At 28.9% G+C, this 12798-nt stretch overlaps 2 protein-coding genes across 14 annotated transcripts; both read right to left on the bottom strand.

The window, feature by feature from the left end:
* Positions 1-60: 60 nt before the first annotated feature.
* LOC117208020 (transmembrane and coiled-coil domains protein 2) lies at positions 61-11494 on the bottom strand. Of its 13 annotated transcripts, none has more exons than XM_033448827.1 (13): positions 10816-11494; positions 9733-9801; positions 8741-8885; positions 8312-8507; positions 7589-7754; positions 7212-7440; positions 6625-6669; positions 6217-6299; positions 5718-5726; positions 4789-5120; positions 4276-4676; positions 3778-3938; positions 61-3621 (listed from the first exon to the last, which is right to left on the bottom strand). In XM_033448827.1, exons 2-12 carry the CDS (start codon positions 9770-9772, stop codon positions 3782-3784), a joined length of 1803 nt encoding a protein of 600 aa, XP_033304718.1. In that variant the 5' UTR covers positions 9773-9801; positions 10816-11494; the 3' UTR covers positions 61-3621; positions 3778-3781. The 13 variants fall into 13 exon arrangements, with proteins under 13 accessions (XP_033304718.1, XP_033304720.1, XP_033304721.1 ...); XM_033448829.1 differs by having other exon boundaries at positions 3778-3908; positions 10816-11493; XM_033448830.1 differs by having other exon boundaries at positions 4789-5081; positions 10816-11493.
* Positions 11495-11813: 319 nt separating this feature from the next.
* On the bottom strand, positions 11814-12751 carry LOC117208022 (GSK3-beta interaction protein). The gene has a single exon (XM_033448844.1). The coding sequence runs from the start codon at positions 12323-12325 to the stop codon at positions 11969-11971; it is 357 nt and encodes a 118-aa protein (XP_033304735.1). The 5' UTR covers positions 12326-12751; the 3' UTR covers positions 11814-11968.
* Between the last annotated feature and the right edge of the window lie 47 nt (positions 12752-12798).

The following is a 12798-nucleotide window of genomic DNA, read 5'->3' as shown; positions in this document are numbered from 1 at the left end:
GCTTAAAATTTAGCAGCAATAACATAATACGAGCATTACGCGCGTACGTTGATCTTTTTCTTTAAATGGACATAAACTTATTTTTGTCTTTAACTACATTATTACACTGACCTGTTATGCAGCTATTACATACGTACACTCGTGTGTATGCATAATATACATATATATGCATGTGTATGTGTCTAGCGTGTTAACAATTTCCATTACAATCGCTGTTCCTATTTCCTACATCGTCCTACAATTGACAACAAATATTTAATCTATAATTTGACATTAACTACCTATGCAAGGCATCGATGACAATATATTTGTTTCGTTATTTTTTCCTTTCTATATTATATATAGGGGGCCCCTAAAATTATGGGAAGTGTGAGTAATGATTATCAAGTTCCAGGATTACATTAACATTTTACGCAACTTATTTAAGCATATGCTTTACGATCCTCCATGAAGCTTTTTGATACAAAATACATATAAAATTGTAAATAGCCGCGGTAAAAAGAAAAACTCATAGAAAAATGTAACATTGTAAGATACAAAATACGTCCGTCGTTGTTTGACATGTGTGCAATTTTTTATTTATACAAATATTTATAATTTCTTTCCTTATTTTTTCTTTCTTTTGTATTAATTTAATCGCTTCTTTTTTCTGCTACGTCCACACATTATTATGTAAATGTCCTTATTAAGCGTGCAGGTAGGGGCCCTCGTTAAATCAGTGGTCGATGATATCAACAAGTTCTCTAATATTGGATTATATGTGTATCTTACAAAGCACCACGATCTAAAGCTATACAATACATATAGGGTGTCGTTTACTGAATACGAAACTACAAACAGGGAATCGGACGTACAATTCTTGCACTTTATGTTTCTCGATCGTTTGCTTATCCATATAGGCAGAACTTTTTACTATAAAGATAAATATTGATAATTAATAATAAGTAGCATACAATCTTCGAAAGAAAATTTACGCAATAGTGGTAATTATAGTAATATATAAGCGCACTAACACCCTATATATTTTGTCTAGTTGTCACTTATACAATAACAAACATATATTTTTAGTCAAAATCTGATTTAAACAACGTAAAAAATTAGAAATCTTTTTGCAGAATCAATATAACATCGAATCTAATAGACTTAATATATCAGTAATGTATCATTGTTGCAATTGTTTACTCCTTTTTGCAAATGTAGAGTTAGTACAAGAATACGGAGACACAAAATTGTTTTATAATTTTGTATATATCATTATATTGATCCCAAAACTGATTTTTAACTTTTACGCTTATATGTAAACTTAGTATAGTCACAGCGACGTATTTATAAATTTATAGACATAAGAAACGGTTATTTTTAGGAACGCAAGAGAATTATTCGAAGGAAACATTATTATAATTATGAATAAATTTAATTGAATAAATTTTTATAATACAATTATAAAGAAAATGAATCTGAAGAAAAAAATATACGCAGTCCGTTAAAATACAAAATTTTGCCTGATCAAGTTATAAATACACGATCAAACTTCCTTGTCTTTTCGGTTTTTAATATAAACATAAAATTTTAATTAACTTAATTTTTATATCCCTCGTAAATTATCAATTTCTTTCATGTTAAATTTTTGGCAGTATTTGCATTGAACATATATAAGCTATAAAAATTGTGTTGAACAAATATTACAAAAGCAGTGATTATAACAATAAAATACGAGGTGCGACAATAATACATATATAAATAGCAGTTCAAAGAATTATGGCGTTAAATAAAAAAGTTCGGAAATTTGATGTTGTACTCACGAATAACAGGCTAGAAAAAAAGAAAATACATTGCTACATAAACATTATTTTATTTACAGATTTTGTTTGTCAATTAAAAACAATTTCTCATATCTTATCAAGGTCAACTAAACGATAACGGTACATAATCCAACATATAACAAAAATCCTAATGCATGAACTTAATACAAATTAGAAACTACGCATTTATATAAAACATAAAGAGAATTTTACGTATTAAGCAATAAAAAAAGATTATAATTATCGAAAAATAATTTCTTTCTTTACTTGTCACATATTCACAAAATAATATTAGGCTATGAAACTTTATATTTCGTGATACTGTGCTTGCAGAAAGATGAAAATTAGAAAATTAGTGAAATAAATGATATTTCGCCATTAAGTAGCGATAATAGAATCAAAAAATTATGTAGACCAAAATATTTTATACACTCACAGATTTGAGCACCTATGTTAATTTAAGAATTATCTCTTTTTGTATAATTGTACCATTTTGTAATTACCGTTGCACTTTAAAAAAAATTTTTTCTCAATCATTTTACTGTTTTAACATTTTTTTAAATGAATAACAACACAAAATTGCCACAAATATTAAATTACTCACAACTGTAACAGCGATGTAGTCCATCAGTCTTTCTCTCATTTCAACATCTGTCATGGTTCATTTCTTTATATTCAATATAATATGTATGCATTCTTGTGTCTGTGGTGGTTTAAAACATTCGTGAGAGTACAAATAACAGTTAATGCTATTTATTTCAAAAGGTGTATCCTTCTTACGTCGTATGTGAAACAAATTAACGTTATATGTAGAATAAGAGGAATGAAACATGTTGGTCCTCTTTTGATGTTAAGTGTTCTAAAAGTACTTCTATTCACCTTTACATTTTTGTATTCTCATGAATATATAATTTGTAACTTACATATAAGAATCAAATTACCCCACCTCATTGCCAACACTAAGGAATATATCACATATTTTATACATTTTGACATGAAGAATATCTACAGTTATTTAAGTGTTCTCTTGCTTTCTTAATTTATATCATTGTTTAGCAATTGGACGATTGTAATTATAAATATTTTATTTCAAAATGTGCATTTTGATAAATTTACACAAATTTAAATTTACTAGAATATCAAATGTACGAACTATAATTCCAAAAATGGTGGTAACACCTCCCACAGACACTAATGATAGAACAATTTTCTTTTCTATCTTTTAATCAGTACTTTCGCTTGTTCAATATTTTTTTTTTAAATTTCATGCTAATTGATGATTCGTGTAAAAATGAACTTAATCGCATGACATTAGAGTAAATTCTTCTAACAATGTGCCGTATGTAATCAAGCAATATCAGTGTACAGCGTTACATATTTACTGCCTCTTTCATGTTTCATGGAAATTTTTATTTTCTTATCATAAATCATAATCATTACGTATTATTTTTTAGCAAAATTAGTCAAATAAAGATAAAAATATCGCAAAATAAATTTATAACATTTGCATAAGGGACAAAAGACATTTTTATGTTTATTATTTCTACTAAATCTCTTCTTCCTAAGTGAAACACTTTGCACAGCAAAATATGTTTTGTGTATTGTAATTCTATTAACAGTATCAAATAGATTTAATCACTCGTCTGATTCAATATAATAGTAGTGAACATGATCAAATTTAAAATATAAATGAAGTCATTTACGCATATACCTACTATTATTGCTCCAAAACTACAGCACTGATAAATGGGTCCAAAATGTTGATCATTGTGTACAATTTTTCTTCATCACAGGGTATGGTAAATTTAAGTATACCACCCTAAAATAAATTATTTTTTATACTCTAAATTAATAGAACATTAAATTTTTTATATGAAATAGATTTCTTAAAGGACATAAAATATTGTTTCATATTTTTTTACTAGTACGTTTATAATTTGTAAAATTTTCATAAAAATAATAATGATTTACTTACGATGCTACTTGACGGCGAGAGTCTGTTTAAGATGGCGCATGAGGTGACTGCCGACGTCGTGAACCTCAGGCCATTGTTTGAGCACAAATACTATGCCCAATACAACAAACGTAGTTGTTAATATGCGCACCCTGCACATGAAACAATGAGGCTTAGTACAACTGCAACAGAGATGCGAAAACAAAATAAAACAATGAGTGCGCAAAAGTAAAATCAGATGGCGATGTACGTGATGAAGTATGAATTGAAATGTATGTGAATGAAAACGGAACAAGGATGATGGAACAGAAATATAAACTGATAAAAAATGTAATGGTTATCTGTTTACTATAAATGAAAAAAAGAAAAAAAGATGATATATATTGAAGTAAACAAAATTTACTTCAAAAAGCTTATGCAATTAAGCTGGAATGTCCAATATTTTGTTTTGGTTTTAATAGATTATTTTCCTGTAAAAATAAAACTCAAACATAACTTTACAATATGAAATAACTGTACCTGGTCCTAAGGAAAGGCATCATTATACCAGCACCTGTTGCAACAAGAAGTAGAATAACTTGCAACACAGTTAATACTACGTTTATGAGCTTTACAACCAACGCCCTTGCATTGCTATTATCCAGACCCTCTAAAGTGACATATTGTTGATGTTGTTGTTGTTGATGTTCCATTTTACAAATTTTAGTTTGGCAACTCTCCAACATTTCGTGTATGTCCCTTAATCGATCTTCACTTTGATATTGCACTTTTTCTTCCATATCTGTTATAGTTTGTTTCAAGTTTTCTACTTCATTTTGGTGCAGTTCAGTTAAATCGTTAATTTGTTCCTCCAGACGCTCGCTTCTAAAACGTTCCTCTTGCAAAGCATGGGAAAGATATGTCACTTCTTGTTGCAAACTCTAAAATTGTTTAAGGAAAAAATTAATTTTAAAATTATGATGTATACAAACATGTTATTGTTCTTTATTTGTTCTGTTTCATTACTTATTTCTTAAATCATCAGAAACAAACCTTCAAACCTTCTAATTTATCTTTCATTCTCTCCAAATTTTCTCTATGTTCTTGTAGTTCAGAGAAAATAGATTTAAGACTAAGTGCAGCATTATTACTACTGTGACATGTGTGTGCTTGCCCCCTACTACCAGGTCCACTTTCACTTGTAACACTAGAGCATTCGGATCCTTCTTCGGATGGAAATTTCATTGCCGCAGCACTATGAGTTGATCCCAAACTACACCCTCCAGGCAGCGTCGCTGATCCATGATGAGCCTTTTCATCTTCAACACTAGCGTTATCTCCATTACCTGCACGCGGTGTATCGTTTACATAAAAAGTTGAGCCATCTGCAGGGACACAGACGTCGCAAGTTAGAATGTTATCCAATACCAAACTATTCTGCCTCTGCTAATAACTAATCAATTTGTATGCTTTTTCGTATTGCAACACTCCTATCTTTCAAATACAGTTAATGATAATTCAAAAACATTTTTGTTGTATATAAATGCATCAATAATGTGTCACAAAATGTTTTGTAAACTAATACAAAAATTGTTTTTTCTTTATAATTTTTGTTCTTTGAATTCATGTCCACATATGTGTTTAATATACTTTGCTGATGTATTGGATAACTAATATATAAAATAGCAAACATCTGAATATGTGAAAGCCACTAAAGACAAGGCAAAATTATTAAGTAACACAAAGTAGTAATAAAAATATAAAGCTTACAATATGTAAACACAACATTCTCACATCAAATTTGCTTATCTGGTAGGTATTCATCAAATGTGTAAATATATAAGATTTATGTACCTTATCATATACAACAAAAAAGGATATAGTGTTAAAAATTATTAAGATTTTACGAAGTAAGACATGTATGATATATTTACATATAAAAAAACAGATATAGTAAGAAAATTAGCCCAAATGTTACTTACTACTTTCAACTGCCATGACAGCAAAATATTAAACATTATTTATTGTTTAATGTTGAAATGAGTAAGAAGATATTGTACTATTACTACAATACATTATAAATTACTATATATATATATATATATATATATATATAGTAATTTATAATAGTATATATATATATATATATATATATACTATCATCTTATTCCAGATAAATAAAAATTTATATTTCTGGGATAATGAACATATTAGCAACTAAAGTAATAATATAACGATTTTAATAGTGTATTTACATATATATGTATATGTATTTTAAATAAAAGAAACGTGCATACTATTGCTTGTAGTATCACAATTTATTAGCATAGGTCAATATGTGCTTAGTGATAGCTTTTAAAACACAAAGATTTAATTAACACTTTCCATAGTAAATATTATTAAAAAATTAAACAATAAATAAGATCTGGACAAAATTGTGTTAATTAATTAAAAAAATAATTTGTAATAAAAATTACTCACGAGATAAAGTATTTATGTTATCTGCACTGCCAAATTTGTTTTTTATTAAATGTGCAAATTCTCTTGGTTTGGACATTACACTTCTGAAACATATAAGAAAAATAAAAATCAGGAATAGCTTTAATATTCCAATTTTATAAAAATTGGCTTTGGAAAATTATTATATTTATATAAAAATATCTTATACATTAAAACATGTAAATTTGTGTTTTATATTTATGAACATACTAAAATTTGAATGTGCTTGGCTTAAATATATAAATATATACCTATATATAAATGTTGTACTTCATTCATTGCATATTTATTTTATAAAATGATAATATAGTCAAAACTTAATTATAATAATAAATGTTATGATGAAATGATTAAAAAACCATTGCAGTCTATTTTCACACCAACACTCACCCTGAAAAACCACTGATTCCAACCCTAATATTGCCACCCACGTTTCTGGAAGTGAATCTTAAATTAGATGAAAGTGTCATACCCTATATTTAGGATAACAAAACAGAAATTGGATAAAAAGAAGAAAAGAACACAAAGAAATTACACTAAAGGAACACTTTTTCACGTTTGTCACTACAGTGTAAAATTTTTATTTTAGCATATTAATTATAATACGCAATACTAGTTTTTTAATTTAATTTAATACTTTTACTTTTTCAAATAAGCACATAAGCACATACAGCAACAACAGGAATAACATACATCATATTTTTATAAAATATACATTATAATACGTACAATCAAAATATGCTTTATAAACTATTAATATAATATATACATTTTAATAAATATCTAAAATAAAAATAAATAAAAATCTATATCAATTAATTCAGATTTAGATCTATTAATGATTATTTAAATATATCAGCCACATTAATAAAAAATCCATATATATATATATATATATATATCTACTTCTGATTTGATTGCTTATTGCACAATTAAAATACAGTACAGACAGTTGATAAAAGATAAAATATACTTACTTAAGTCCTTGTCCCATATCCCGAAGCACTTCTCTGGGTTGTCTGTGACTTGTAGGTGCACCATTTAATTCATAATGTTTTAATTTTTTTGTATAACTATCCAATTTTTTTTGGAGTTGAGAAATACTGTGCGCTGATTTTTGATTTTTCTTTTCAAATACTGCTTTGATTCGAGTAAGCTGCTGCTTGTCTGCATTGGCAGCTAATTTTAGATATTCATTTACATTTTCTGGAATAAAAAGGACATTAGATAAATTTCACATTTATAATACATACTCTGACATAAATTGCGATTATATAAAGGCCTTCATATAATTCATATAATTGTTTTAACACTTCAGCACTATACTAATTAACTGATAATTGCTGAAAATTACCATCACGTGTGGTTTGTTCTATTCTTATAAGTTCTCGTGTTTTAGCAATTTTACTTTGGATATGCTCAATAGCTTGACAAACACGAGCAGAGTTAGAGTCAACATCATCAGTTATTAATTCAGAGGAGCCATTTGATAGGAACGATTGTGTTGCATGATATTGTTCCTATAAACAAATGTAGTGTTATATTAAAATACACAAACCTAAGAGAGAAACAAATTATGACTAACAAAACACATTTCCTTGAGCACATTGTTTGTTAACTTGTACTTTGGTTGCACTCTGAAACTGTGGAGATAGTCTAACTTTGATGCCACTTACAATATTATGCAAGTAGGTACTTAATTTCTTAACCTATAACCCTGATTATACAGTAGTGATTGATGACCTTGTAGTACAGTACAGTGTAATTACATGCCGTAACTTCACATTACATAAGTAACTTTATATAAGCATATACAATCATATTTACTACTGTAATAAACATTTAAAAACACAATGGTATCGATTTTGTTGATCTAAATACTTTAACAATAATTTTAAATATAATAACATATCACTATTAGAGTTATAAATTATTAGAACTTAAATGAATATGAATGTGTTATTTAAAAATGAAAATATTAATTACATTACAGTACATTAAAAAGTATCAAACATTCTGAAAATGAAATTATTTTTATTTATTAATTATTATTATTTTATAATATTAAAACACATACTCCTTCGTCATCGGCTGGTAGGTGAATATTTGGCACAAACTCGTCTTGTTCGGCAGTGATTAAATTGGTATTTGGTTCATCCATAGCATCTACTCGAATCACAGTTCCTGGTGATTTTTGCCTACTACCTTTCATGCTGAAGCTGCCTCCACCACCACTACTTCCACTGCCTGTACTACCCTCCCCTGTTTGGGAACTGCGAAGTCAAATTAATTTTGTACTGTGCTCCTTTTATTTATTTTTCATTTATTTTTTTTAGGAACTTATTTTTCTTATTTGTAAGTACAAAATATTGTATCATTAATTATATCATATTGAAGCATAAGCTTAATGTTTCAGTTTCATGTAAAATACTACAAAAAAATAAGAAGTTTTAATCTTAATTTATGTAAGCATACATATTAATATCTACAAAAAATTGGGTCTTACAGTGAAGCATTACGTGCTTTTGAAATATGTTCCAAAGTAGCTGAAAATTGTTGAGGTGAGGTCAATGTATTTCCTCTGTTAGGTGATGTACTGCGTGGACTATTCTTACTTGACGTAGTTATCATCAAATTAGCCATTCCTTTTGCTGAAAAAATGATTACCTAACTGTGTTAGTAAGACTGTAAATCTTCTTAATATATGAGCTTAAATAATTTGTTGTATATGTAATCTATATATATGTAAAAATATATCTCTATCAATAAATATATCTCCTCTTTATCAATATAAGTAATACTTTCAATATTATTACTATTAAACAGTAAATAAAGATATAATAAATGAAGAAATTAAAATATATTAATCCCTAAAAGACTGGGTGCATCATTCATTCTGAAATCATTATTATCGTTCAAATAAATATAGTATGTTCTCATTATCAAGAAAAGCTATGTTTATCAAATGTTATCAATATTAATCATAAGATTTCTCATGATATGATCTAGCAAAATGAAATGTATACGAAGAAAATATGACAAAGTAAATTAATAAATCAATATAATACAAAATTACATGAAACTAATGATGTTTATTGAAATAGAAAATTAATAAAAAAAAATTCACAATGTTAGAAGAAAATGAAAGAATACATCACAGAATAATTCTATTTTACTTGACCCCTATATACCTATTTTGAGCTACAATTTTCTCTAAGAGTGATATTATCTAATCTAAATCCTGTATGTACAGTCAATTATATGTGTTATCCAAAAATAGTACATATATAGGAAGTTTAGTTCAAACACTGATGCAGTTCATATTTGCTATAATTTATTCATGTCATTACAGAGGTCATCCATATCTAATTAACATTTGTAACAAATTTGCTGGCCTACTTTTCTGACAGTAAGCACATACTAAATAAAACTGCATGACTATTGAATATCAAAAAAACGTTATTATCAAATATTGATATTGTACTTTAACAATGTTACCAAAAATATGTATTTTGAAGAAAATAACATTGTCTAGCATCAAAACTCATTTTGAGATTAAGAAAACATCTGAAAAAAAATTACATGCAGTTACTTCTTTCACATTCTATCACCTTTAATCCAATCCTTTAACTGATGAATCATTTTGATTATCATAATTAGAACATCGGCATTGTTTTCGAAGTATGACGAACATATTACGCGGAAAAAACACGTGCAATGTAAAACAATAAAAAATATCGGCACATTATCCATTTCATAAATATCAATCATATTCAATCTAGCACAAATATTCATTCTATTCATTAAAAAAAGTTATTCATGGTACTTTGTAATAATTAAAGCGCAAAACAACATGATATACATAAGTGTACATAATTAGACATTAAATGTAGAATTTTATATTAAATCATGTTATAAACAAATTAAACGTTGCAGCCATTACAGGATCTTTTATTTTATTTTAATTCTACAAGAATGCATATTTTATGTAGTGGTAAATACTATCAAAATTTAAATGCATACATTGCATACTTTAATTTTCAGGGAAATCGTAAGATAGCAGAAAACTAATGCAACAAAAATAAGAAAATGTCGACTAAAATCTTCTGAACCGAATAACACAAATTCCGATACACAACGGTTCTTATATAAACTAAGAATTTCTGACAAAAATAACAATGTCACCTCGCGTAATTGTCAAATACGTGAAACACAGAGAGTCTCGTTAAATTTTCCTATTTAACAAATACAGCTTCATTGAAAAAATACAATATTTATTTAGAACGAAAAGAAAATGTGGAAACATGTAAAGATTTAAAATACGCATGTATGTACGTCAGAGAAGAATCGACGAATATTTAGCGACCTGTGATATTACGTTACTATCGCGACTCATTTCCACACATACGATATCGTCCATGGTTATATAGGTTGAAAAGAGATATGGGAAGTAATTGTCCCACCCCTTTCATGCTGATATTGAGAAACGGGGTACGACTATCGAACAAAAACAAACGACCTGTCAAAGCTCTTCCGCGGTTCTTCGACATTCGATTTACCGAAATATATTTCGTCCCTCACCTTCTTTACCGCCTGATGTATGTAGCTCTTGGTTGAAGCATGGTTTTTATTTCAACGAATGTCACACTGGGAATACACAAAGCAGGGCTCCTTTTCGCGTATTGCGTTTTTCTCAATTGTCTCTTTGGTCAATCAAATAATAGGCTCTGTTATCGTTTTTCACGGGCGTGTCATCGTGCACCATTCGACATCGTAGCACTAGCCACTCTAATATCAACAAACGTGATACATTCTTTCGTCTTTAGGCACTTAATCGACAGTAAACTCATTCAGGAGCATGACGGAACACGCACACGGTGCGACACATTCGGCGAAACCGCTTCGTTACTTCACAACTCGACAGTGGAATACGCCAAACGGAACACAGAGCAACGAACGTAGAGGAGGGGGTAAACAAAACCGATATATTACCACTTGCACCGACTGATCTTTCGACTCCTAGGGATATTTTCTATGGAGATGCGATTGGTATTGCACTACCGTATCTAGCAGTATACGTGTCACTTCGCATTTATATAAGTTTAATGGATTTTATTTACATATGTTTTTAATTACAGTGTAATCAAATAAATTTCACTAGTTACTTTAGTTCATTTAAATATCACATGATGAATTTGTCTATTTTATATCAGATTCTTGTTTTCGTACCGATTCTTTCGTTGTGTTAGATATGTATTTATATTAATGTATTTATATTTACTGAAGACAAATGAAAGTAATTTATATATTAAATGAAATTATGTACCAATAGTTAAAAATCGTATATGTTACAAGTTCTGTTTAATGTATTATATTCAACAATAGTAGATAATTGGATGCAATTTTGTCAGCTAGAGAAAACTTTCTTGGTAGTATATGTATGCGCATATAATGCCAAAAGGAAGTTCCAAGATTTGGTATTATGTATCGAGTACGACACTTTCCTTGCAAATTACCGTGCACTCGGATATCTTCGGCTAGATTCGGATTGAATGAGTGCTGTGCAAAGAGAAAACGCATTTGACGAGAATCATAATTTATTTTAGATTTTAAACGCTTATTGTTGAAAGATGTGTGTATGTGTGTGTATTCAAACAATTGGAATTAGCACTTTATTTTCATCTATATTTAACTGTGTTTCATTTCACTATTAAAAAATTCTGATTAAATTTGTTCACTGTGAGTTACTTAATTGTTTAAGCTTATGAACAAGCGAATTTCCAAAGGAATCTCTATATTGCGGGCTAACGAAATTCAACAAGCTGTAGGGCGTTTCGTAGTGCTCGCTTTCTCTCTTTGATGTGTCGTCGTGTTCGTTACCAACGATGGTAAAACCAGCACTTGATAGTTCTATGCAAAACTTCAAGCCCTCTAATGTAATCAAATTTAAGTAGAGGAAATGATTGTTATTTCGTAATTTTTCTGATATTTTGATGTCCGTTACATGCTGTTTTACGTCGTTGATAATGGTTTGCGCCTCAAGCTTCCAGTGATCCTTGTCCAGCTCTTTGTTATTTACCTCTTCCTTCATTCTCGCGTTTTAACAGCGTCAATAACCGTCTTTTTACGGACGCATGTAATATTCTAAACAAACTGACGATATTATAGTTCAACGTTACTAATCAACCTTTCGTCAATGTTGGAACAAATTCACAATTTGTTACGTTGAACAAAGTTCGTCTTATTCGTGCTAACAATAAGACGGCACGTGGACAGGTTAGAACCGAGAACCGAGGGTCAAAGACCAAGATTATACGATTATGTAACTATTTGGCGAACTTATTTCTCTCTTAAGGGATATATAATATCGCTTTTCAGTGACGACAGTGACTACGATCTGTCATCAGTTTAGACCTTGACACTGCGTAGTTGTAAATTTATGTTGTACATTCAATCCCACATATTTCTCGGTACATGTGCACTGAATGCACTATAGACCTGTACTAATTATGAATCATACTGCGTATGCAACTTCTCGCTTATCGCAACGCCATCTCATGACGT

The sequence above is a fragment of the Bombus bifarius genome, unplaced genomic scaffold (genome assembly GCF_011952205.1).
Source record: "Bombus bifarius isolate JDL3187 unplaced genomic scaffold, Bbif_JDL3187 scf7180000008048, whole genome shotgun sequence".
Classification (NCBI taxonomy): domain Eukaryota; kingdom Metazoa; phylum Arthropoda; class Insecta; order Hymenoptera; family Apidae; genus Bombus; species Bombus bifarius.
Note: the sequence above shows the minus strand (reverse complement) of the source record. Positions and strands in the feature narration are given on the sequence as shown.

Bases quoted from the DNA above. Each gene is read 5' to 3' on its own strand.
- LOC117208022 (XM_033448844.1), bottom strand. From the start codon at position 12,325: ATGAAGGAAGAGGTAAATAACAAAGAGCTGGACAAGGATCACTGGAAG.
- LOC117208020 (XM_033448827.1), bottom strand. From the start codon at position 9,772: ATGCTAGACAATGTTATTTTCTTCAAAATACATATTTTTG. The intron at 8,886-9,732 runs GTAACATTGTTA...TCATTTTTTCAG, and splicing joins CTTCAAAATACATATTTTTG to CAAAAGGAATGGCTAATTTG. The intron at 4,677-4,788 runs GTTTGTTTCTGA...AAACAATTTTAG, and splicing joins ATAAATTAGAAGGTTTGAAG to AGTTTGCAACAAGAAGTGAC.